At 44.5% G+C, this 25,783-nt stretch overlaps 1 protein-coding gene across 1 annotated transcript; it reads right to left on the bottom strand.

The window, feature by feature from the left end:
- Positions 1 to 9,913: 9,913 nt before the first annotated feature.
- LOC115314366 (gastrula zinc finger protein XlCGF71.1) lies at positions 9,914 to 25,610 on the bottom strand. The gene is made up of 3 exons (XM_042294468.1): positions 25,495 to 25,610; positions 17,327 to 17,442; positions 9,914 to 11,698 (listed from the first exon to the last, which is right to left on the bottom strand). Exons 2-3 carry the CDS (start codon positions 17,352 to 17,354, stop codon positions 10,893 to 10,895), a joined length of 834 nt encoding a protein of 277 aa, XP_042150402.1. The 5' UTR covers positions 17,355 to 17,442; positions 25,495 to 25,610; the 3' UTR covers positions 9,914 to 10,892.
- Positions 25,611 to 25,783: the final 173 nt, after the last annotated feature.

The following is a 25,783-nucleotide window of genomic DNA, read 5'->3' on the forward strand; positions in this document are numbered from 1 at the left end:
ACACCTCAACGGGTGGCCGGTCTCTGAGCTGTAGATGAGAAATTTAGCCAGTGCAGCACAACCTGGGGTTTTGATTACTCGAACGCGTGCCGGTACGAAACTCATCCTGATCAAAACGGGCGGGGGGTGGGGATTGAACACAGGAGGTTCTCAGCGCAAGCTTTCGCTCCACGCTCCGAGCTGAGACGTGTTAATCCACTCGGCCACCTATCCCTCAATTTTTTAGACGTTTATTATTTTCTTAAGTGTTTTCTTATAATATGTCCTGGAATGATTATTAAACTGTCGAGAGTAGTAGGTGTGCTAAATAAATATAGAAATGTTTTACCCACCAGTGTTAAACTTCAGCTTTATAGGTCCTTTTTTTACCCACATTTAACGTACACCCATCTTGTCTGGGGATCAACTGGTTTGATGAATTTAAACAGTATTTTTTCAGCCATTGCGAATGTCTCTTGGATGTCTCCATTGCTACCTCTTTTTGAAAAAAATATTCTATAACTAATGTATCAGATATCTACCCTCAGCGTTTAATATTAATATACAAAGTTGCAACTCATGGTAAGCATGAAACATTTTTCAGATTGTCTGACCTTCGTCCATACATTTCATTGTATTATACTCGTCTCATTCATCCTTGGCAAATTCCTAAATCAAGAACTAATTTATGACGTCAGAGAATGAAGCATTTACTTCCCGAATTATTAAATCAATGCATCATTGAGATTAGACATCACTTGACTAAATAAAAGGGACATATCCAACATTGTAGAAATGTGTGCATAATTATTTTCGTCTTGTGTTTTCCAAAATTAGGGTATATCTAATTTTCTATAAAAATTTTGTACCTCTTATTATTTATCTGATTTCTTGACTTTGTAGCCATTGCTGTCTGCCTTGTAGCGGTGCCAAGGGCTGGTCAAGCTGTGCAAACAGCTTTTCCTCGCCATCCCCCATCGTTCAAGGTGGAAATAAAATCAATGTTCAATGTTCAACTCGCAGGCTGGGAGGACTTTAAGCTGGCTTTCAACAACTTGGCTTACTTGGCCAGACAAGTACCGCGGAAAAGTAATGGAAGATGCAAGAGCGGACGCAGCACAAGAGTGAATCCACCACTGCATATTACCTTGAGAAAATGCTACTTTGTAAGGAATTAGATCTCAGCCTTGAAGATGCCAAAGAACAGGTCTTAATTGGGCTGAGATCAAGAGATGCTTGCATTTCACTAACAGCAAAAGGATGAAGATGAGCTTATGGCAACTTTAAGGAGATTAGAAAGAGTCAGCGGTTCAAGGATTCAGAGGTCTTCTGCCGACAGGGCGCAAGGAGGAACTTTGAGTTCAGCTCAACTTGTGAAGCCTCCCTTGTCTAGACCATGGCACGGCAGGGAGTCCAACCTAATTCGGCTACCACCCAGGTGGACAAGACCAGTGCTACACGTACTGAAAAGATACCAGGAGCCACGCTTCCCAAGCGTGACATTACGGAACGAAACCTTTTCACAGTAAAATGCTATGACTGTGGAAAATACAGCTATTTAGCTAAAGACTGTCCGGACAAAGACAAACCCACCGGCAACTTTGTAGTAAATCCAAATAACAATGATCCAGCAAAGTTCCTGAAGACAGCCACCATCAACGGGATTCAACAGATCTGACTGCCATGATTGACCCAGGAAGCTCAGAATGTATGATGGGAAACGCTGCAGCGGTCAAGTGCAAACTGCAGATTACCTGCTGATCAAAGGGACTGTACGGCTTCGGAAGCACCGACGAGTACGCCGTGAAATCGATTGGATCTGCTTTCATCGACACCTCCATTGACGACACTGTAAGGGGTGTGGAGGTCCTCATCGTGCCAGACAGCGTACAACCTGTAGACATCCTCGTTGGGCGGACCTGGACGGAGCAGCCCCACATCGCATATCTACGAATTGGCAATGAGCTGCGAATTGGATATAGGGATGACCTGCCCTTTTGCAACATCGAGCTGTCCCCGCCACCAACAAAAGACAGCTTAACAGAGAGTGAGACGACCACAGTTCCCAAGAACAGTGTGTGCTGGGTCACCCCGCACTCCAAAGAAAAACGAGACTCCACTATCATTCTTCATGACGAGGTTGGAGGAGAGTCTGCACCAATTGACAGATGGAAAGGTGAAAGTCCCGATTGTCAACGACTCATCCACTGAGAGACATCTTTGGAAAGGTGAGATGTTTATGCACGTCGAAATCTCGGATGACGAGATACCCATTTGACTGAGATACCCATTTGACTGAGATGACTGTAATTGAAAAACATGGCAGTGTCCTTGTGCATTGCAAGCCCTATCGCACTAACTTGGCACAGCGAAACACAATTCGAGAAATTGTTACAGTGTGGAAGGACTGCGGGTTAGTAACGGAGACGTCCTCACCATATGCTAGTCCTGTTCTCGTGGTGAAAAAGAACGGAGAGGACAGGTTGGTTGTGGACTTCTGCAGGCTGAACAGTCAGACAATCCCAGACAGGTTTCCGCTGCCTGACATCGATAACAAACTTGCGCAGCTCTCAGGTGCGAAGTTGTTCTGCGTTCGAGACTGTGCTAACGGGTATCTTCAGAGTCCCCTGAGCGAGGATTCCAAGGCTAAGACAGCATTCATAACCCCAGACGAAACAGGACAGTTTGAGTGGATGGTTTTCGGACTCAAAAATGTCCCAGCCGTGTTTCAAAGATTGATACTGGTACTGGGAGCCCTGTGAAACAATGCAGCTATGTGCTACCTTGACAACATCCTCATTCCTGCAAGGAATTGGGAAGAAATGCTGGAGAAAGTGCTGGACGCCATCAGAGAGGCAGGCCTTACTCTAAAGCTGCCGAAATGTTTCTTCAAAAGAAGAGAGCTCGAATATCTAGGATTCGGGATATGGGAAGGGTTTCCGCTCCCTGGAGAACAGAAGACTGAGGCAATCGCGAACATGAAACCTCCAGAGGATGTACATGGCGTGCGGCAGTTTCTTGGGGTGACAAGCTTCTTTCGGAGGTTCATCACGCACTACGCGACAATGGCAGAGCCGCTGTCAAGATTGCTTCGGAAAAACAGCGACTGTGTGTGGGGTGACGAGCAGCAGGAGGCATTCCAGCAGCTAAAGGAGGAACTAACCTCATCACCAGTGTTGAGGCTGTATGACCCTACGGCTCCTCCGAGTTGCACACCGGTGCAAGTGTTAAGGGTCTTGCTGGCATGCTGCTGCAGCAGGATGTGGATGGGAAATGGCACCTAGTATTTTGCATCAGTAAAAAGACTACAGATGCTGAGAACTACCACTCTGTGAAGTTAGAGCTGATGGCAATCGTGTGGGCCGTCAACCGCCTAAGGGCCTTACTTTTGGGCATTCCATTCATGCTCGTGACAGACTGCCAGGCTACCGTGTACCTGAACATGCACCGCAAGCTGAAGCCGCAGATCGCAAGGTGGTTTGATCTTTTTCACGAATACTCGTACGAGGTGAGGTACCGGCCAGGAGAAAAGATGGCCGACGTCGACTGTCTGAGTAGGAGTCTGGAAGGACCAGCAACGGACACAATGGACAAACTTCTTAGTTCTCGGGTTGGTGTCTACGTCACCATGAATCTCGATGATCAAGTAATCATGATTCAGCGATGGGACCCAGTCTTCGCGGAGCTAGCAAGAATTTTGCGAAAACCGACTGCAGAAAGGACAGAGGAAAAAAAGCGAAGAGTGAAGGAACTGAAGATCAAGGATGCCAAGCTCTTCCGCATCGAAGAGGACGGACGAAAGTTGCTCTTCGTCATGCCAAAAACGATGAGAAAAATGCTGGGCGTTAAATTTCACGACATGCAAGGACACTTCAGTGCCGATCAAACTGTTGCCAGGATCAAGGAGCTGTATTGGTTTCCACAAATGCAATGTTATGTAAAACAGCACATCCAAGGCTGCTTCGAACGTCTACTTGCCAAAGTTCCAGAAGAGAAGAAACCTGGATTTCTTCACTCAATCCCTTTAGGAAAACGACCGTTCGAGGAGGTGCACCTTGACCACGTTGGACCGTTTGTTTGAAGTGGAAGACGCAATCAGTGGATCTTGGCGTTGATCGACAACTTGACCAAGTTTGTGAAGCTGTACCCCGTACGAGACACTTCAACAAAAAGCGTGCTGCGATGCTTGCAGAGCTTTATCACTGAGTTTGGCCTGCCAGATCGCGTCGCCTCGGATCGAGGATCTTGCTTCACATCGGACGAGTTCGAGAGCTTCAGTCAAAAGAAAGGAGTCCATCACACCCTCAACTCGGCTCATCACCCAAGGGCAAATGGCCAGGTCGAACGCGTCAACAGGGCCTTAGTCCCGACGATAATAACTACGGTTGAAGACCCCAACCACAAAAACTGGGATCTCAAGATCAAAGAAGTTGAGAGCTACCTAAACGTAGCCTACAATGCGTCGACAGGCATTAGCCCGTTCAAAATGCTGCATGGTTACCAGCCCCAAATCGAAGACAGACTTTTGCGTTAGTTCAACAGGGAAAATCAAGAATGGGGGCAGCCGGAGAACCTTCATGAGTCAGGCCGAGAGGCTATACAGCACAAGCAAGAGATGTCAAGCGAATACTTTGACAGAAGCCATTTCGCAGCTCAAAAATTAAAATTTGGAGATTTGGTTGTGATGCATTGTCCTCCAGAGAGCACCAAAGAGCCAAAAAAAGCGCAAGCTAGATTAAGGGTTCCCCTTTTTGTGACCGAAGTCCCTCCAAGCGACAGATATAGAGTGTCGGAAGTGAAAGGCACAGAAAAGCGGATCTACGCGACCACCGCCCACATCACTCAGCTGAAGTTGTGCAGGAGGCCAGGTGGCGAAACTTCGAACAATTCTTCTGGTGAAGAACAAGAAGGCATCTCCAATGAACCATTACCACGGAAAAGTGGGAGGTCTCGCAAGCTGCCTGCTTACCTGAAGGACTATACGTCTGTGTGAAGTGATGTGATGTGATGTGCGTAATCTACGGTGTCATGTAGTCTTTTATTTTGGCCTTTAATAACTGAGGACAGTTAAAGGCCCAGTATGGCCGAGTTTTAAAATCACATACAGCAGTGAGTCTCATTTTTCATTTGTGAATGTGTTCCGACCCCGTGGCCGTGAAGAACGGGACTGCAACCCAGGCCACTCCGACGGGGGGCCAGCTGTGTTTATACCACTGGCAAGGAGGAGTGCTCAGACAGGAGGGGAGGACGATCGTTTGCCGAGCGTCTGCTGCTGCGGGGGCCTCGACCATCCCGGGCTTTGGGCATTGCCCGGGAGGGGGAAAGAGGACACTCAGGTTCCAGGCACCGATAAAAGACGTTCGCGTCTGAAATCTTTCAGTGTACTCTTCGTCATTGTTTTAACCTTATCTAACCGTAATAAAGTCTCTTTTATTCGTTACTTTAAAAATGGTGACTTCTTAGACCATCAAGTTAACAAATATGTGAAAGTAACTGTCGGTGCCGGTCGTTTCAGTATTGCTGAGCGACGTGGAAACTCAGTGTGAAAGCAACAGAAAGTTTCCTCCAAAAATTTCCTCCAACGAGGTGAGTGACTCCTTGAAAGGGCTGTAGGACGCTCGTATAAAACAGGCCATTGTAATTTAATTCTCGTGCTTACCAGAGCGATTCGCAAAACTTATTTAAAATTTGAGACTTTCTTTGGTTATACTACCCTTACAAGTACAAAGAAGTCCATTGGTAAGTGTGCTGTGAGTTGGTTTTCATATGTCCAGAAACTAGGCAAAGTTTATATTGTATAATCTTTATGTGCTGATAAGTTTAGAATGAATTACCGGTACATGTGTCAAGGCATGGCACAGTCAGAGTTTATTTGAAGAAAGGGGGGGTGGGGGGGGAGGAGAGGAAGAGGAGGGATTATGTTGAGTCGTTCAAATTGTTAACTCTGGCAGTTATGAGGCAAGAAGGATAACTGCTAGTAACAGCGGTTTGGTTTTGTGCCATACTCAAAATCTGTTTTGCGGTGTATATATTGCTGCAATATTTTTTCTCCTACAAAACTAATTTTAAGGCATGCTGTTGACAAATAGGACCTCTCTTTTCAACCCCAATACAGGTACATGATGCTGGTAGACTTCTTGCACATAGTTTGGCTTCAAAGATGAACTAGACTTTATGCCTTACTTATAGGTGTGCATTGGTAATGGCATATAGGTCAACAAGACTACATGCAAGAAAGTTCTCAAACAGAAGAAGGAATGAATGTTCACTGGGAAGGTTCAATTATGATCTTCAGAACAGAGAGCCTCCTTGGCCTAAGTGCAACCGGCAGACCTTCAAACCCCACAAAGGCGTTTGCTAAGCCAAACTGGATGCAGCGAAACTAAAAGCTCTTGTCGGTAGGCCATGTCCATTTTCCTTCAAAAGGTCTGGGTATATTTGGCTTGCAGTCTGATTAAGGTGCACGAAGTAAATCTAATTGATAGCAGTGATTTAACCAAAATATGCTGGGTACTTTACATGATATGCCTAAGAAGATTATCCAAGCAGAGAAGAGAACACTGGGGAGATCCATAAAAGTTACTGGGAGTGAAGCCTCTCAGTGAAACAATTATCGATTGCTCTCCAAACCTGTCGTGGCTTTCCTAGTTCGCATTGTATTCAATATGATACTGTAAAAACCCTAACTTTCATGAGGTCTGAATTAACGCCTCCTTAGGCGTCTTGAATTTGCAAAATGTCCTGCTTGCCAGATTTGTGAAAAATTGGAGCCACAAGAATAAAGGGTTTTACAGTATAGCTAAGCAAGCACACAATTTTTTTTCAAATAAAATAGGTTAATATGGACACCGTGACTGATTGATGTAAGCTTTCTGAAATTCAAAATGTTTATATAGATGCCTGTGAGGTCTTCGACTGACAATGCTTACAAAAATTCCGTCTTTTCATTCCTGGGGGGGCTAAAAGAAGCACCTGGAAAATAACAGTTCTCCATTTTCTATATTAAGTTTTTACGAGCCTTCTACATTAAGGTTAATTGCCCCTGGCACAAAGAGACTTCGAAAAGTTTGCATTGCACTTGTTTAGCAAATGTCTCACGATGAACCTACTGCCAGTAAGAATTAGTCTGAAGTGACGGCAGAAATGTATTTCATGAACTGCTCGCATGAGAACCGAATATTTTTTGAACTCCCAAGTTTTTTCGACAACTACCTACAACAACAACGCACACCCAGGGGCAAAGAACTATGGAAAGATAAGCTGCTCGGACTTCAAAAAATGTTTAGAAAGCACCTGTCACAGAATTTGATTGACGTTACCCGTGAGCACAATCAAAACAACCTTTTGAACACAGGGTCAACTTCCAGCCACATCTCATAAACATTTAGTTCCCAAGTCACTAAGCATGACTTTCGATGATCATGAAGCTGTGCGCAAGTATTTTTATTATCCTCGTCTTTCATTTTCGTCTATGTAAAGTTTGACGGCGGTTGAAAACGTCATGCACAAGAATCCTATGTAAGTACATTGCGTTTTTGCAACGCTTTGCTTAGAAACTTGACAATATTGTTGTAGATATAAAAAATTGTAACCAGACACAGTTCAGCAAAAACCATGGCACTGTTAATTTCTTTTTTCTTTCAAAAATCATTTTTTTCTTTTTGTGTCAACGTTGTCAGTTCAAACCAAAACCTGTAAAATGTTCCATATCTGTTGAAAATAGTCATTTTAATTTTAGATGTCTAGTCAATTTATTTCCGACAGAGTTGAACGGTGTTAAATATTTTTTTAATATACAACTTTCGTCATTTTTATGGCAAATGAGTTGTGCCATGTTCAATTGCTTTTTAAAGTACAGGTTTAGTTGACAGTTAGTTTTGGTAAATTTCTTGCCACAAATTTTGTGCACTAATAAAGGTTGCCAAAACTCTATATTCCATTAAATTTTGTCATTTTTATGTCAAAGGAGTTGTATAATCTTGAGTCCGGTTCAAAATAATGCTTTAGTTTCTCATTTTAAAGTTAAAGTCACTTGCAAGCCAAGTGTGCATGGCCAGTTTTTATTAAAAATAATATTTTAGGAGTTGCAGTTAGCGTTCCACGCTCTACCTGCCGAACATGCAAAAAAGTGTATTCTCATTACCGTATTTTCCGGTGTATAAGTTACGATTTTTTTTTCAAACATTTTTCTTGGTGCGTCTTATACAATAATGTGACTTATACGCATTTTTAAGAAAAAAAATCACTGTGCAACGCCATTTTTTTATGTGCCACACGCCGTCTTTTGTAGAGCCCTCTGAATGTAGCCATTGGTGGTACTGCCCCCTCCAGGAGGCGCTGCTGTCGCCACACTCTTTTAGACTTTTCATAACTGACTCGGAAAGCGAGAAATCTTATGGTTTCTCCGAAGCGGCTCAATGTGGATAGGCAGGAGAGTGAAAATAAAGCTTCTGCGGCATGTTATCCACGTTGCCTAATTCAGCTACGGTTCAGTATTCTTTTGCTTCAGTCCAGTAACACTAAAAAGGTAAGTGGGCTGGTATACATGCATTGCAGAATATTTTCTCGCGTCTTTCTTAGCTCTTGGTCGACAAGCAGTTTTGTTCTGCCATGCTCCCGCCGTGTTGCTACGCGTAAAAGGAAGGATTGTGCCTAGCCTATCTTTTGGAGGCACTGAAAAAAATTATGTCAAGGTTTATCTTTCGGCCTTCGCATCGATGCTCGCATCATCTCCGGGACTTGGCCTAGGTTAGGCCTAGCGGTCGAAAGCTTGGTTTACGAGTGTCTATTTCGTTAAACTTTCGTTCGCTCAAGTAGAACCGACTACCTTCTCATTTTGCGCATTTTATGCCCGTTTGCTGCGAAACACTCGATCGCCGCCGCCAGACAGCGCTGTGCTATGGGCATTTCTTGCGAGTCAAACCGTCAAAGTTACGCTTTGAGCGGTACGTGTGGTTTAGCCGATTGTGTGCAACTGGCGAAACTTAAATTTCGTGATACCGATGCACATAAACTAAAAAACTCATCGCATGAACTGTGTAGAGAGATGCAACTTATGTATCAACTTTTCCACAAAAACGGCTCAACATACGGATGTGCGACTTATACGAGGGTGCGACTTATAGTCCGGAAAATACAGTATATGCCTGATTTCATGTTTCAAACAGTTACTGATTTGTTAACTTAGGGGCTCAAATAAAATATTCAAGATTAGCTATGTTTATTACCCTCCTCTGAAATGGACACTGAATGTCCCTAAAAAATTGCACACTTAATAATATCATTAATTAGTCAACTGCACCAAACCCTCACTAGCTTAAAAGAAATGGAAACATGTTCACAACATTCTTCATCAGTCATTCCAAGCTTGATTAGGTTTTGGGTCAACTGTCCACACATTTCGATTGTCATCTTCCAAGATGGACATTGTTGATTCTGCAGGAAGATGAAGCAATCCCCAATCTCGAGTGTGATATCCATACTATTCTTTAAAGACCAGGAATTGGTGCACTGGCCCCATCATTATAAATAGAGGTCAACAAGTGTTTGGTCCTCTTTTCATTCTATTCATGAACCAGTATGCAAAAAGCCTCTAATGGTCTAAACAGTGATCTCAAACTCATTTGAGTGTGGGGGCCAGATAGCCCACACCAGAAAGGCCGAGGGCCAACATAAGACGGGAGGGGGGGAGGGAGGTGTTAGAAGATTTTAATGAGAAGAGACCTCGTGCCCTATGCTTTTTGTAAACTCACAGTTTTGCCTGTGACATCTTTAAATTTGATTAGTTTATATGACTACTTTATGCCGTGACCTGATGTGATAACAGAAATTAGAATTACACTGCCCTACCATTTTTAATAAAACAAGAGAGCACATATTCCGTCGTTTACGGCTCAACATGTCTTTAAAAAATAACATTTTAATTTGACAGTTGTTAAATGCCTCGCAATTTTTTATTATAACACTCTGATGCCTTTTAATGGTGATAATTTTTGAAGGTGAGGATCCCGAGCTCATAGCTTTATCTTTGGCACTTGCTCCTGCTAAGCGACAGTTTGCACAGCCGACATGCATCCTTTAACGAGTAGCTCAGGGTTGCAGACTAGTAGTGGAATTGTTGTACGTTACAAAAAGCTGGAAAGCAAGAAATAAAGCAAAACAAAGGGCAAATGAAGACAGAGAACTATAAATTATGCACATACGTTAAAATAGCAGAGCTACTTTTTGAGCGAAAATGAATCCACGAGATTAGATTACTATGACATATCATTCCTAGAGCTCGAGACATGGAAACTGGGACTTGCAACCGGTTAACTGCGGGCCGCTTCTCAGCGAGTCACAAACATTTTTTTTGAGACCCCTGGTCTATAGCAACCAATAGTCCACCGGATCTCTATTGTTTTCTATAGACCAATAGGTGTATCTTGGTTCCTAGAGACCAACAGACCTGTATTGGTTCCTCTAGACCAATAGGCCTCTATTGATTATGACCAATAGGTCTTCATTGGTTTCAATAGGATTCTATTGGATGACATTCCTACTGGACCATAACCTGATACACCCAATACAGATAGAAACCTCTGGAATTTTCGCTAGGAAAGGCAAAACCATTTAAAAAATGTACCGGGACACTGCTGGAATTTGTGATGCTTATTGCGCATAAGCGCCTCAGTGTGGTGAGCTTAACTATTAATCTGAGCAAAGATTTTCGGAACCTACTTTTCACTTGGGTATATGAATAGTTTGATTGAAATGGGATGAAGTCCTGCACATGTTAAATGATTACACACAGCTAGGACAGGCTCAACATATGGGTCAGCAACAATGCATTCCGCAGGTGTACACCTGGTTCTGGCGGATAAACTCCTATTCTGAGCAAAGCTTCTGGGGCATTGCTTGTACTTGTAAGGTTTTTAAACACTATGTATTCGATAATGGTTGATCAGACTGGTATTATGAGAAAAGGCTTGGGGGCACTGCTTGCACTTAAATGGCTTTTCACCTGTGTGCGTTCGATTATGGCTTTGCAGATTGGAACTTTGAGCAAAGGTTTTGGGGCACTGTTTGCACTTAAATGGCTTTTCACCAGTATGCGTTCGATTATGCTTTATCAGATAGGAATTTTGAGCAAAGGCTTGGGGGCACTGCTTACACTTAAAAGGCTTTTCATCACTGTGTGTTCGATTGTGGCGGATTAGATTGGAGTTCTGAGCAAAGGCTTGGTTGCACAGCTTGCACTTAAATGGCTTTTCACCACTGTGTGTTCGATTATGGCGAACCAGACAGGTATTCTGACCAAAAGCTTGGGGGCACAGCTTGCATTTGTATCGCTTTTCACCTGAGTGGGTGTGATTGTGGTAAATCAGACTGCCACTTTGAGCAAAGGCTTTGGGGCAGAGCTTGCACTTAAATGGCTTTTCACCAGTGTGTATTCGATTATGGCTTTGTAGATGAGAATTTTGAGCAAAGGCTCGGGGGCAAAACATGCACTCAAATAACTTATCACTTTTGCACTTTTGAGTGTTGCTGAGCACTTGGGACCTAGAGCTAGATGTGGGAAGATGCTGGCACTTGAATTGTTCATCTTCATGGGCAAGCAGGTGGCTCACAATTCTACGCTGATCTCTGGTGGCATAAATGCAGGAACAGCATCCGAACCAAATGTCTTCGGTGACTTTCAGTGCGCTGTTGGTCTCCCCCAACAATGCTGCTCCATCACCTAGAAGAAAAGAACATGCATATTATGACATGAAAAAAAGCTCAACCACTTAGTTTGGAAAAGAGTAGTTATCAATGCAGTTTTGCTGCAGCTGAGCACTTTAGCATGTTGTTGCACTTTGGAATTCGGTTCATGGAAGCACTCAAATGCAACTAGCACCATTAAGTGTAGTCCCTAGTCTTTAATAGGGTAAATCCTAGAAAAACAATATTACGCATTCTATTTTCATCATCTCTAAATTACACTTCACATACCTTCTCACCTTAGAAAGCTTTCCTGCTTTCTTAGGATTTTTTTTGTCACAAAAAAATGTTTTCATCACAGTGCATGATGTGGAAAAGAGCTCAGAAAATGCAGACTATGAAAAAGAACAAACACGAGAGGATAATGCTGTACTCGCAACTAAGGAATTTCGATAGAGGAAACAGATAAAGAAAAACACACTCAGTATCTTAAAAGATTGCACACAAAAAAGGGCAACACTCACCAACCGAAAAGAGTGTTCGTAATTTACATTTCTTACCCGTTAACTACGTGGCTCATTTTTTTCCGCAGGAAGGATATCTCTTCCTGAGAGTGCTAATGAAGGTTCACTAACACACGAATGCCCATAACACAGAATCTGGAAGGCCCTAAAATCAGGGGTGGAACTCCTGAAATGTACTTGGGAGCAGCCACGGGAGCAGCTCAAACAGCTGTTTTGGAGCAGGTTGGGAGCAGCTAAAACTATGTTCTGGAGCAGGCTAGGAGCAGCTCAGATCAGTTTTCATTGCACTTTAGCTTGTGTCTTAGACAAGCACGGGGGCAATTTCAACTGTGCTTAGCAGCACAGATAAACATGAGTCGTTAGGGACCTAGGCAGATGGGATAACAGTGTAACAGGTGCGAAAACTTGGAACTTTGTGAGCCTTGATATTTTCTGAAAGGCTTTCTGCTGCTCAAAATGCAAACCAGCACTGCTTATTGCACAGCACACACGTGCTCGATAGTGATTATATGTGCGAACCACGTGACATGCGCAAGCAACGGACGTGCAGTTGCGCAGAGGAACAGGGTAAAAAATTTAGAGTTTCTCATATTGTGCAACTCAAAATCGCAACAAAATTCGGGTTTATCCTATTGTGCAACTAAATATGAAAGCAGCAGACTATGATTAACGAAGTTATCGTATTCGAAGCGATAAGCAGGAGCAAGGTTAAAGTACGCCGAGCAGATCTACCACTCGCATGAGAGCTGCTGGCCGGCAAAGTTTCGGATCGGACCGCGTTTCAGTTCAGTCAAATCACGATTTATCTTGTGGGAATGCATTTCCAACTTCTAACAATGAAGTGGTAAAAGGAATCGTTTGCTCATTTGTTTTCAACTGACTGACGTCCGGATCCCGGGCCGCAGAGCCTCAGTCAATCTGACGCTTAACGACTTGACCTCACCTTGGCCGACTTGCTTAACCGCTGATGGTTGAAGAATAACAATCCAGTGGCAGGTAGTGTAGCGCTTGGAATCCGACACCCGAGTTTTTTTCGCACACTTCCGACTCGGGATACACAGGGAGAATAAAAAGAATAAAGCAAAGCCGACAAAGCTAAACGCGATCATTGTTGCCAATCGAGTCAATAGAAACCGAAACCAAAACAAAATACAACTTGTTTTGGCGCACGTTTTGCGATTTGGTGCATAATGGTGCGAGGTATTGGCTGTGGCGCAGTTTCCGAAACATGGCGTAGGATGGCACAGACAAATGCGTCTGGCGCAAAATGGCACAAATGGCGCAGCCGTTCCACCCCTGAAAATGTACCAAGGTGCACAGAAAATGTTTCTGTCGCTTGTGCTTTGTGTATAGTGTATAAGATCCCTTTGTTGTATGTTTCCTTGAATGATAGATTAAGTTGGGACACTGGCTAGAGATTTAACTTCTGAATTATTCAAATTGATCAAAATGAAATTTTCAGGGGAGGCTTGACATCAGTTGTAAGTGTATTGTGGAAACTTCCAACTCTCTAGGACAATTTTACATACCTGCATAAGATGTGTCACTCTTCAGTAAAAAAATCTATAATATGCAAATGAAGCTATTAAGCACCATTTTGACAGCTTGAATATAAAGAGGGGGATGTGGGATCTAGTTTCAAACTCAAATGTGAGGAAGAGTTATTACCTAAAAAAATTAGATGCATATCTGTCAAATGTCAATTTTTTTAAAGTAGATAGCCCAATTCCCCAGTAAATTTCAGTTCAGAAATGTCTCGATTGTGATATCAGAATACTTTTACCTTCAAACAAAAGATATGTTTGTGTGAAATTGCAGCAAAAGGTGGAACTGGGAAAAATGCATTGAACATTGAACTCCTTTACTTTGTTATCGCCTCACAATGTGCTGAAAATATTTTATTGAACGTAAGTATCTTGCGTATGGTTATCGAATTCAGTGTAAGGGTGTATAATTAGTCCCTAAAGCCAAGAACCTAAATATATAAAAATGATCTTTTAAAAATATATTGGAAATTTAGGTCCATGGCCCCACTTACGAAAACATTCATATTTGCTCAAAGCCATGGTTGGGGGGCTTTTGCCAGCTCATTGCAGAGATAGCAAATGTCGGCCTTATTTTGGCAGGGTCACCATTCTGGGCATACGCAGGGACAGCATGACGAGAGATTATAGAGGCCTTCCACACTGCATGCCATGGGCATTCATGTGTTAGTGAACTTTCGTTGGCGCTGTCAGGAAGAGATGTCCTTCCTGCGGGAAAAAATGAGTCACACAGTGAACGGGTAAGAAATGTAGAGTATTGACACGCTCTCAGTTGGCTAGTGCGGCCCTTTGTTATTGTGCAATCTTTTAAAGTGTTGGTGCAACGATTTTCAGACTTTAGCCAGTTAAACTGTGGAAATCAATGTGTCACGTATGGAACGAGCAACAAAAAACCGTATTTTCTTCGAGCTCTAGTTTTTATTTAAAAAATGAAACAAACCGAAGGTCAAAGTGCCTTTCAACTCTCCCAGTTGCCTTTCGAGTGACGTACTCTGTGGGATCATGTGGTCTCCCCTTGGGTCCTTTTTTCAGAAACCTCAGCCACTTCCTCTGCGATATTTGACTTTTAAAGGATTAGCATCGTCGAAGGTCGCGGCAAATGATCGACATGAAAGACGGTCTGCCATGAGACTGACGGCGATGTGTAGCAGCAGAGGGGGACAGGTTTTTGCTGACTTCCGCGTATCCCCCAGAGACGCTGTCACCATAGCTCCCGTAACCGACGCACGGCTGCAGATCGGCAAATAATTATTTTTTTTTTCTCTTTGCGATTACGCAGTAGAATAGCAGTTTCTCAGGGTGTTTTTGGTCATTCTGCTTGAATAAACAATATAAAAAATACAAACTGCAAATTCTTTCAACATTAAAATTGTTGCACTACCTTTTTAAGATACTGTGTATGTTTTTTTATCTGTTTCCCCTATTACAATTCTTCAGTTGCGAGCGAGTACAGCACTGTCCTGTTGTGTTTGTTCCTGTTCGTAGTCCACATTTTTTTAGCTGTTTTTGCCATCATGTGTAATGTCAACCAACTGGCCCAGTTCATTACTTCATTACCATGCAATTCTGCATCGTGAATATTAAAGCCACAGTCCAGACTACGGAGAGCCAGTTTTGGGAACAAACCGGGTAAGTACATGCAGGTTTGTGACATTATCATGGACACAAGAGGTCCAATAACACAAAAAAAAAGAAGATAAGCTGAGACCTTGGGTTACAGAGTCCACCGAAACTTTCACTACTGTCTGCCGTTGATTGCCCTTCCTTCAAAAGGCAGAAGACCTGGGCACCGAACAATGGTTCAATTTATCGAGGCTTTCCAGCCAAATGTGTAAGCTTTCCTTCTCTCCTTATGCGTGGGTTTTGCTGAAGAAAATGGAGGGTGGATTATAGTAAAATAGATGCAACAGATAGGAGGCTAGAGTGCTGGTGAAAATTATCTACGAAAAATTGAATAAACAGCAACTAAGTGGCACAGCTGGTTGACAGGACGAAAATTGGGACTCCTCCTCTGGCTCTTGCCCAAGGTCTCAACCCTGTACCCTAGTGGGTCTGGTGTTAGGGTGATGCCAACAGAAAAATGGCGGCTCCCTCGACGGGGAAAAGAGGAAGGGGGGTGCGGGTTATTAGTTTTTTTTCCCCAACCTTTTAAAAGGGCACCGAAACCCCCCCCCCCCCAAAAAAAAAAAATAAGTGATTTAAAGTTCAGGAGACTACCCAATCAATATTTTCCTGCAAAGTCACATATATCTTTAATAAAGCCAAAAACCTCAACTGCTCGAGAACGACACACAAGCATGGAAGCTCATAGCCAGAAGTCATATGGACTCTTTTTTAAAAGCATGAAACGCTTTATGCGTTAATGCGTCCAAAGCATGAAATGCTTTGTGCGTCCATTCGTGCACTCTTTGCTAAATTTAGCAGAGAAATTGATTGCACAAGACCTATACACAAACTCAGTTCTTAGGCTAAATTTATCCGGAAAATTTATGTCACGGGACCTGACGTCGCGGCACATAGACATATTCAGTTCCCCCTAAATTTAGCGGGAAATTGATGTGACGTGACCAATACACCAATTCAGTTACCCGCTAAATCTAGCGGGGAAAACCCACGTCACGTAGCACCAATTCCCTATAATGCATTTCATTATCGCTGTCAAATTTTTCTCTCTCTCTCTGCTTTTTTGGTGTGTGGTCCAGACAACGACAACAACGAAGTACCGTTTGTCGTGTGATTGTTTTCCATTTTAATATCTTGCACTCAATGTTGTGCGCTTGAAGATAGATTGTCTGGTACCATAAACAACAGTTCCCAAGTAGTGGCCCTGCGTCCGTCGCAATGTTGGTCTGTTGTGCGCCGCCATTGCGTCGTCTCGCCCACACCATATTGAGAATAACGTCTACACAGACTTGCTGCGATCTGTGCAACTTTTTTTTTTTTTTTTTTGGAGGAATATATTTGTAGCTTTTTGAAGGCCACAAAAATGGGGTTCATATTCGTGAAAAAGAGAGTGAGCGCGATTGAAACCGGCCTATTCTTGACCGGCAGTTTTCGGGCGGAAAGAAAACGAATTTCAAGCTACAAGTCGTGGTGTGGGTTGTTGGGCCCTTATATGTCATGTTCTAATTAAAAACCTCGATGAGCATAAATACCCTGCCAGTGTTCCCTTAAAGGTCACCCCGGCGTTCACCCCCACGGCCCGGTGATATTTACAGAAATGCATTGGTTTAAAAGGGGAGGAATTGCGTTTTTTTGTTTTTAGGCTAGGTGGTGCAAGCTAATGCCCGTTATAGAGGGTACAGCCATTAATATCCATCTTTTCATCCACCCAGAGTTTGAGCAGCAGCCATCTATGCTTTGTCCACCCTTAAGGTTCACCCAGAAAAAACAATTTCTGCAAAAAAGGTGCGCGACCATGCACACCTTTTTTGGGGGTTTTAGACTCTACTAAGGACACCTCCTTGGCGGAGCATCTCCGAAATAGCAAGGACTCCTAGGAATCCAGACAGCTGTACATCTAGACTACGATTGGCCATAGTCTAGACACCGCCACCGCCCAATGTTTATAAAAGAGGGAGGAAAGGATGCACTTACCGTTACTTGAAGGCTGACTCGGTTCCATACGAATTCTGGGATGTGGTCAGGCTCCAAGGACACTCGCCAAATGCTGTCTCATTGAGGCCAAGCTGTCTTCCACAAGGCTCTCGTAACTGTAATTGTGTTGCGTGTTTAGACAGCGGGCGGTTAGTGGGCCCCAATGGGCATCTTGCATCTCCACAGTAAATAAGAAATTCTGCCAGTGCAGTACGACCGCTAGCCTGGGTCCCTAAAGAAGCTATGCAACAATGCTTCGACTTTGGTCAAATAACTGTGGTAGTTGTTCCCCGTCACGTCTGGATGAAAGAACTAAAAACAAATTTTGCCTAGTCGCCATGTTAGTTCTTTAGAGAAAAAAAAAGTAAAACGATTGACGTTTTGGCTGCCTCCAAACTACCCTCAACTCGTACACCTTCCGAGTCACTTAAAGGGACAATGAAGGCAATTTCGGACATCTTTTTGGCGATTGAATTGAGTTCCAGGCACGTCTCAGGCTACGTTGCCCAAATTTCAGCCGAAACCGGCGCTTGTGTGCCGCGCAAATCAATTAAACAGTCGCGGTAATAATCGTACCGGAATCGACTGGGGCGATGCCCCGAGAGTTGCGGGAGAAGCCAGGAGAAGCGGAGCTCACGTGACCGATGCGAGGCCAAGAAGCGAGACGTCACAAGAGACGCCTCATCGATTGGTCGAAACGAGAGACGCGCCCTCGGTCACGTTTTGGTTCTCGGTTTTTAGGAATACTGTTCTAATTTCCGCTTGAATAACCATGAAAAGTATAAATCGGACCGGAAAGGATTACTAACCCGTAAATAAAGCGGCATAATTGTTTTTTTCTTTGCTACGCTGCACGCGAAACGGCCAACGAGCAACTATGGGCACTTCGGCATGCGGGCCGCTCGTTACCGTCGTTACCGGCTGGGCGGTCTCCCTCGAGTGACGGCGGAGGCCGCCACACACGTACTCCCGTTCCGTGTGTGTTGGGTTACTGAACGGAAGCTAGAACTCGCTCGCGAGAGCGGCATTGCCGTCCATGTTGACAGATTCGACGAAACGACCGCGCCGCTATAACCCACCGCGGTAACCAAATCTCGATCTCCTAAATACTACCGATACCGACTATTCACACTTGACGTCACTCCTGCGTCACCTCCGTTTTTGGAGGCCCAGAAACGAAAATGGAGATTGTTCAGTTTCGGTTTCTTTACTTCTTTCGTAGGCACAAAAATATGCGTCACAAATGGCTACAAAAAATTGGGCAGCATGTGATGTTCCCAACAAGCATAAAAACACCATTTAAAAAAATTAAATAAAATCGTCTTCATTGTCCCTTTAAAGGGGCCCTGAAAAGAAAAAAACCGTTTCTTTTAAATAGTCTGGTCGGGACACGTGTGTCAAGAAATAAATTTTACGCTAAAATTTTCTTTTTAGAGCAATATGGACGGCGAGATTTATTTGAAATTCTGCGTGCAGAGTCTATGATGTCACGGAATGGTCATTCGCTCAAAGGGATGGTAATTCGCTCTATCCACCTCAACGTGAAGGTGAAGCTGATCCACGCCTCCTCCACGCGCCCGAAATGCAGAGAGAGAAAACAAGTGGAAAGGAGGTGACTACCGACCAAATCGCGTCTCGCGCCGTCAATCATGCTCTAGAAAATTTTTTTTTTTTTTCGAGTAAAATAATTTTTTGACTTGTGTGTCCCAACCAGACTGTTTAAAAAAAAAATATTTTTCCTTTCAAGGTTTTTTTCAAGTCATGTATGCAGGGACGTGTAATGCAAATAGGGAGCATCTCGATGGGTTCTCTTTCAGAGCCTCCAACGCGGTTTCCGCTTGCGATTCACATAGGCGACCTTGAAGGTTGGTCTAAGCGATGTGGAGGGGGGGGGGGAGAGGGAGGGGAGAGAGGGAGTAAAGTTTGCGTTTCCGTAAGGAAGTTCAACTAACGTAGTAGCACAACGAGGTGAGGCTCACGGGAGAAATAGTTTCTTCACCTTGGGCAGATGGCGCCACTATAAAACAACGTTGTCGACGATATGAGGTTTTTGATAGATTTACTCAATATAGCATTAGGTTGAGCACTTAATGGCACATCTTACCAACTTATTACATTGTACCCATTGCGCGTCACGCCTTAATTCGCGGCTGCAAATCGCAAAATACTCCGTTCTTTTTTTTTTTTTTGCTATTTCGCAGCGGAATCATGCTATTTCAAAAGACTGAGGCGATTCCTCCATTCATCCTGGTAAGGTAAACAAAAGTAAAAACTTGAAACTGCAAAATTTTTTTGACGCTAAAATTGTTGCATTGCCTTTTTAACGTGCATCAGGCGGTGGCGACACACGACCGCGCGCCTGTACAATGCTCATCCAGATCAAAACTGGCAGGGGCACGGATTAAACATCAGATCCCTGGGTTCTGCAGCATGAGCTTCCATCCACGTCATCAGAGCTGCAGCGTGTTAACACGTCTGGTCACCGACCCCCCTCCACTCTTGAAACCGAGTTTAGAACCAGTGGATGAGGAATATTTTTTGCCAAGCTGAAAGTAAGCAACAAACACACACAAAAAAAGAATCAGATGTGCAACTCACTGGAAAGTAAACAGAGACATACCAGTCGGAGTAATGTTGTCGTCCTAGGTAAATTTAATGCAATATCTGCTGTCGAGTTAGGTTTGCTAGCTACTGGTTTGTCCTCCTTGCAAATGCTTCAAGCGCTGCTGAACCCTTTCTACGGTACAAGCATGTAGTTCACTATGGAGTGACATGACTTTTGACAGTTGAGTGCTCAACATCTATGAGACCTTATCGTTGCAGCTATAGACCTATTTCACAAGGGTGCCACCATCTTGAAATATTGTCAGTTCCAGTATCGGCAAAAACATTGTTTTGACGTTGCTATGCCAATCGAATACATTTAGTACATAAGCGTAACCATCACCTATTCTCGTTTTGTCTCACCTTTATTTTTTAACGATTTGCAGGTTCAAGTATTTTATTTTCTCGTTGCCCATTCCGGATATGCAGTTGAGCGTAGCGTAGCTTCGACAGTGCAGCAACTATGCAGCGTTGCGTGAGCCCGTAGCTTCCTCTTGCATGCGCAACCAGCTTTGAAAGAATCGGAACAATGCGGAAGTTATGCTGGCCTTGACAACGCAGCACAAGCCAGGTATTGTTTGTTCCTTCAACCCTTATATAAAGGGTTCTGTCCGCACAAACATTTTAGCTGTGTTTGAGACATTCTCTTTTTCTTCTCTTGGTGTGTTTTCCTATTCCCTTACCCAAGCATTAAAGAGAATACTGGGAATGCATGTCAACGCGCTGCATGCACTTGCCTTCCCCGTATAAAAGATTTGAAGTAAATAATCATAATAAGGCATTGACAAACGTGGGTACAAGGTAATATATGTTTTAGGCTTTTGCATTAAAACAGCCATTGCTGCAGATGCCAGCATGTGCAGTGCGTGTAACTACACTCGTAGCAAGCTCCTTGGTGCCTGGGTAGTTAAGCAAAAGGTCTATTGTGGCAATATACGGGGCTTGCACGTGACATCATCGTTGGTGGTCATGCGCTCAGTGGCAAGGACACCACAATGGCAGCTACGACGTCAATGCAAGCCGTGCACATGGCGATACTAATAATAGCAATAAACAATTGCATGTCCGGTAGACTTCAAATTCTTAGTATTTGGTTTACATGCTGTCACTGCCTGCATCCAGAAAAGTATTTGCTAGGCCCAGGAAAACAGCCATGGGTTTCAACGACCGAAGTCATTTGCAGCCTTCATTTTTAGCGAGAAGACAACAAGAGAGACGTCAGTTTAAGGACATCCGAGAAGTCGGATGCCGTGCCACCTGGCCGACCACATTAAGCAAGCCCAAAATCGGCGGCAAATGCCGTACTTCGACTGCAGGCAGAAATTGTCAGGATTTTACTGCGAGACTCTTTAAAAATAATTGGAATACGAGTGCTTGGTTTTTACGACTTCGGGCGATGGAGCTTACACGCACACCGTTTATTAATCCTCTCACCGTGTTAAACAGCCTTTGAAATGAGGGAGAGGAGAAATAAAGCCGCGAAAAATCGACGATAAACCCGTTGTGCGATTTCACTCGCAAAGTTGCTCATGCGGCAAAAAAAGCATGGTGGAGGCTGCGGTGCTCAAAAACCGCAGCTGCGGATTGGACTTCAATCAGCTAAAGCCACGGAGGGGAGCAGAGTAGCTTGAAGTTTATTTATAAGCTATCACCTTATGATCCCGCTTCTAGTTAATGTCATCCACAAGACGTACTAACAAAGGTTCAACAAGGCAAAAAGTTGGGCGAGTCTGTTGATCATCAGTGGTGTCACTGGGGGGGGAAGGGGGGGGGGGGGGGCACCACCGCGGGTGCAGCCACCACCACCTACATAATCTCCGTTTCATGATAATTTGGCGAACTGTGGAGGCTAGGGCCCTGTGACCCAAAAAGAGTGTCGGAGCGGCTGTCGTCAGCTAGCCAACAGTCGTCTGCTCTGAAGGGTAAAGCTATATGCACGAGCTCGAGCACCACAACAGGAAATGGCTATACGCACGACGCAAAACTCATACAAAAATAATGGTTACAATGAGTTTCCAAAGCGGTAGCGTAGCTTAGTCGTAAGGTGTCCGCTTCATACGCAGCAGAGCCCGTTTCAATCTACAAAGTGGGCCTAGTTTTTTTTTTTTTTTTTTTTTTGTCCTTAAATTAATTTTTTTTTTGTTGAGCATTTGGAAATATATATTTTTTTTTAAAATTAACATTAAAAAAAACGAAGGTTGTTGACAAACTTTCGTTGAACTAAATGGTATGGGACTCCCTTTCCGGAGGTGCGATGGGGGACGGCAGGGCTGGGGTTGACGGCTGTATGCCGCGAAGTGGCATGTGGCCAAGCGGGTTAAAGGGGCCCTGCAATCATATTTAAGCATCTACCTTTTTTGCGGTTTCCACGTCTCTTGGGGTTCGGGGAAGCCAGCGGGCATGCAGAGAGTAACTAATAACTAAATATCGGTGAGTCATATTTTAACCGGACGATGCGGAAACCTCCTCCACCGACAAGGGTGACCCGCGGTACCGAAAGTGTGCGGTATGCGAAGTCTTTGGTCCTGGGCTTACTACTGGTCAGAGCTGCTAAAAGCTTCTTTTTAATTGAAATACAAAATATAAGTGGCGCAAACTGCTTCAATTATTTATAAAAGTAGATTTTGTTCAGTATTTTAGATCAGAAAAGAAACATATGCAGTTTATAAATTACGGAAAGAAGATATAACCCGTCGACATACCCGCCACCAAGCGGTGGAAAAGGCGGCATATACTAGAAAGGTGTAGTAGGATCAGGCACCGACGAGCGGCGAGCGTAGAAAGGTCCCGGATGTATGCGGTGGCGCTGCGGTCGTATACAGGCTCGAGGATCCGACCGGTTCCGAGCGTTCCAAAGGCCTTCGGCGAGCAGGTATGGCTTGCAGTTTGGCCGTTTGGCGTTACGGCACCGCCAAGTGTCTCCTGTTCTGAACTGATCTTTACCTTGTGCTTGCCGCTGTTCGTGGTCAATGAAGTGTCATGCTGATTTAGTGTTTAATCGTGCAGCAAATGCAATGCAAGCCGCCCTGGCTGCCTCCTTCATACAGCCTATCCAGAACATGCTTCAGTGGCACCCTCTCGAGCCGTCGACACTGAGTATGGCAGCCGTGAACGCTCGCCGAGCTCATTACCCCTCCTCTAGTTCACGGCCATTAAAGTGATCAAAGACGTCATGAAGATTATTTTTTGCTTGTTTTTGTAATTTTAATTTGCCTATAACTTTTAGAATAAAGCGAAATTGAAGAAAAGAAAAGTTTTATTAAGTTACTATGTTCAGTGTGCTCAGGTTCGGTGCAAATTAAAAACCAATAAAGAAAGTCCTTGCAGGGCTCCTTCAATAGTTTTGTAATAAACAACCACAGACTGTCGCCACGCGGCGGCGTGAATGCAGGCGGGGGTTGGCTTAACACACTCCCAACAGTGCTGAATATGGGGAGAGTTTGGCCAATGGGTGTGGCAACGAAGGCACCAGAGAGGAGAAAAGTGAGGGAAAGGGAGGAGAGTGCCGAAGGAACGAGAGAGAAAGAAGGAAGCAAAGAGGAGACGACCGCCATTTTGACGCAACGCTGAAGGTGCTGAGCACTGTTGAGGCTATGCGTCGTCTGCTACGGGCTTATTTCCTTTTCGCCTGAATAATAGTTTGCGTTCAGATGGGGAGAAACTTCATTCGTTAGCTTTTTAAGCCACCCAAAAATAACACTATATACAGAAACTCATCTCTGTCACGTCACCGCGCGGTGGTGGCGCGTCGGTCACACTTCCGGTCTGGGGCTGTGGGCAGAAGTCCCCATGCGAGACGTGTATTCCTGCGTTGTTTTGAAAGGAACCAGACAAAAACCTGCCTTCTCGTCAAAACGCCGCGACTGGCGCTGTACCAGAAGAATAGAGAAAGTTTAGAAGGTCAGTTTTCATGTGCTCGGTTCGTCCGAGAAAGTGGATATGTGCTGTGGAAAGGGAAAACCAGATGCCGTCGGACAGCGATTGCTTGGGCGGGAAGCACTTTGGATTGAATTCACGGATACTTCTGGTCATTAGATTTATTTGTTCTGTTCCAACATGAACGGCGGAAAACCGCGAAGTTGTACGGACCACCTGCGGACTACAAGTGCGTCTTCAAGTTCAAACGGCCGCTTAACTGTTCGAACTGTCGTCTGCTCTTTCAAACGTTTCTGCTTGTCGTCTGCTCTTTTAGACGACACCGGCCCGTAGACCAAACATGGGCCCGGTACTTGCGATAAGAAGAAAGTGCAGGCCTCAAAAGACTCAAGCTTGAAGGTTGGTAAGCAGGCTCTATGTAAACAGTAGATACAAGGATGTATTGATAATTGTTACCAGTGGCCATCACCAACTTGTTACGCCTGATTCACTTGGTCCGTTTCTGCTTAAGATTTTCAGCATCGACGTCAACCATCTCAGCTACGGTTCACGCTTTTGCAGGCCGATCGACGTCCCGACTGAAAATTGCAAGCGAAATATCATCATGCGAATCAGGCTTTAGCGTATACATTATGCGGCGTCCACGCGGAATGAATCGCCGCATGTCGCATTATTCACGCAAAGTTTTGCAGTGTTACGAGCCTCGGTAATTTTGCTGAGGCCGCTGAAGTAGTCAGAGATCGCCAGGAAGACGTAGAATCAACAATTCAAACGCGAAAAAGGGCAGAGGGACTCACACCGACGGCGATAACATCGCATTTCAATGGTTTGTTTATGGGCGACGGCGAGCTTCTTGCCCACACCCCTATTGCGCATGTGCGGCGCCTGTGGCGTCCGCTTGGGGCGCTCCGGTTTGTTTGTAAACATGAGTTGGTGTATAATTTTCTTGCCAGAGCCTGCCAAATAAAAGGAAAGAGCCGAAATTTGGATGTCGATCCCATGCATTCCGCCGGACGAATTAATGAAAATGGCGGCCCTCCCCGCTCGGCTGAGAGCAGCCGGGAATTCACGCGCATGCGCTCACGCCTCTCGCTGTGCGCCGCGGGCTGCTTGGCTCACTCGGGAGGGGGGCGTTACGGCAGCGAGATCCTAGACTGGCCAAACTCTCCTTATATGCGGCTCTGGCTCTCCAGTGATACACGCGCCATCCGAAAAGGGTGACCCAAATGGCAAGAGGTCTCCGCGAAGACAACTTTACGCTCCATCTACCCGCGAGTCCGTGGCAGGTGCTAAAGCCAGGACAATGTGTTGAGTGGAAGCGGTTAATTACTGGCGCGATCGTTGAAACGTCGTTCGAAAGCTTTGTTGTTCTCGGAGACTCTCGCTTCTCGGTAATAATTAATTTGCACGAAAGGTCTCATTTGGGCCACCATGGCAAAACAGGCCCGATTTAAATTGCAATTTAAATCAAACAACGGCAACGGGTGCCGTTGACCCCAGCGAGGTTACTGGATCATCTAACAAAATAAAACGACGCAAAAAAGAAAGAAAGACAAGGAACAAGAAGAGCACAGACTGGCACAGACACGAAGTGCCGGTGCTCTTCCCTGTTTGATCTTGCTAAGAAAGGCACCCGCTTGTTGAATAAGGAGAAGTCTAGAAGTCCCGGAACGTAAAATCGACCTCACCTCCAAAAGGTCGCTGTACAAGTGCTCAAGCGCACCCTCCGGGGCTCACGACCAAGGCTATAGTTGCACACGAGCCACCGTACTCACGACAAAAATTGGGGAGCGCCATGTTGGATGTTTTATGGCTTGGCATAGAAACGGCTTTAAAGTGGGCTACTACACACCAAACGTGTTAGAAAAAAGTCGTTTTGAAAAGTCAGTCGTGTATGTATTTTATTATTAGCATGCGTAGTTGCTCATGTGATTTTATACTATATCAAATATAGAATAATATGTTGGCTCTTTCAAG

The sequence above is a fragment of the Ixodes scapularis genome, unplaced genomic scaffold (assembly GCF_016920785.2).
Source record: "Ixodes scapularis isolate PalLabHiFi unplaced genomic scaffold, ASM1692078v2 PGA_scaffold6__148_contigs__length_123643588, whole genome shotgun sequence".
Taxonomy (NCBI): domain Eukaryota; kingdom Metazoa; phylum Arthropoda; class Arachnida; order Ixodida; family Ixodidae; genus Ixodes; species Ixodes scapularis.

Coding starts and splice junctions, on each gene's coding strand:
- LOC115314366 (XM_042294468.1), bottom strand. CDS start 17,354: ATGGAACCGAGTCAGCCTTCAAGTAACG. Junction 11,699..17,326: donor GAGTCAGCCTTCAAGTAACG/GTAAGTGCATCC, acceptor CTTTTCTTCTAG/GTGATGGAGCAGCATTGTTG.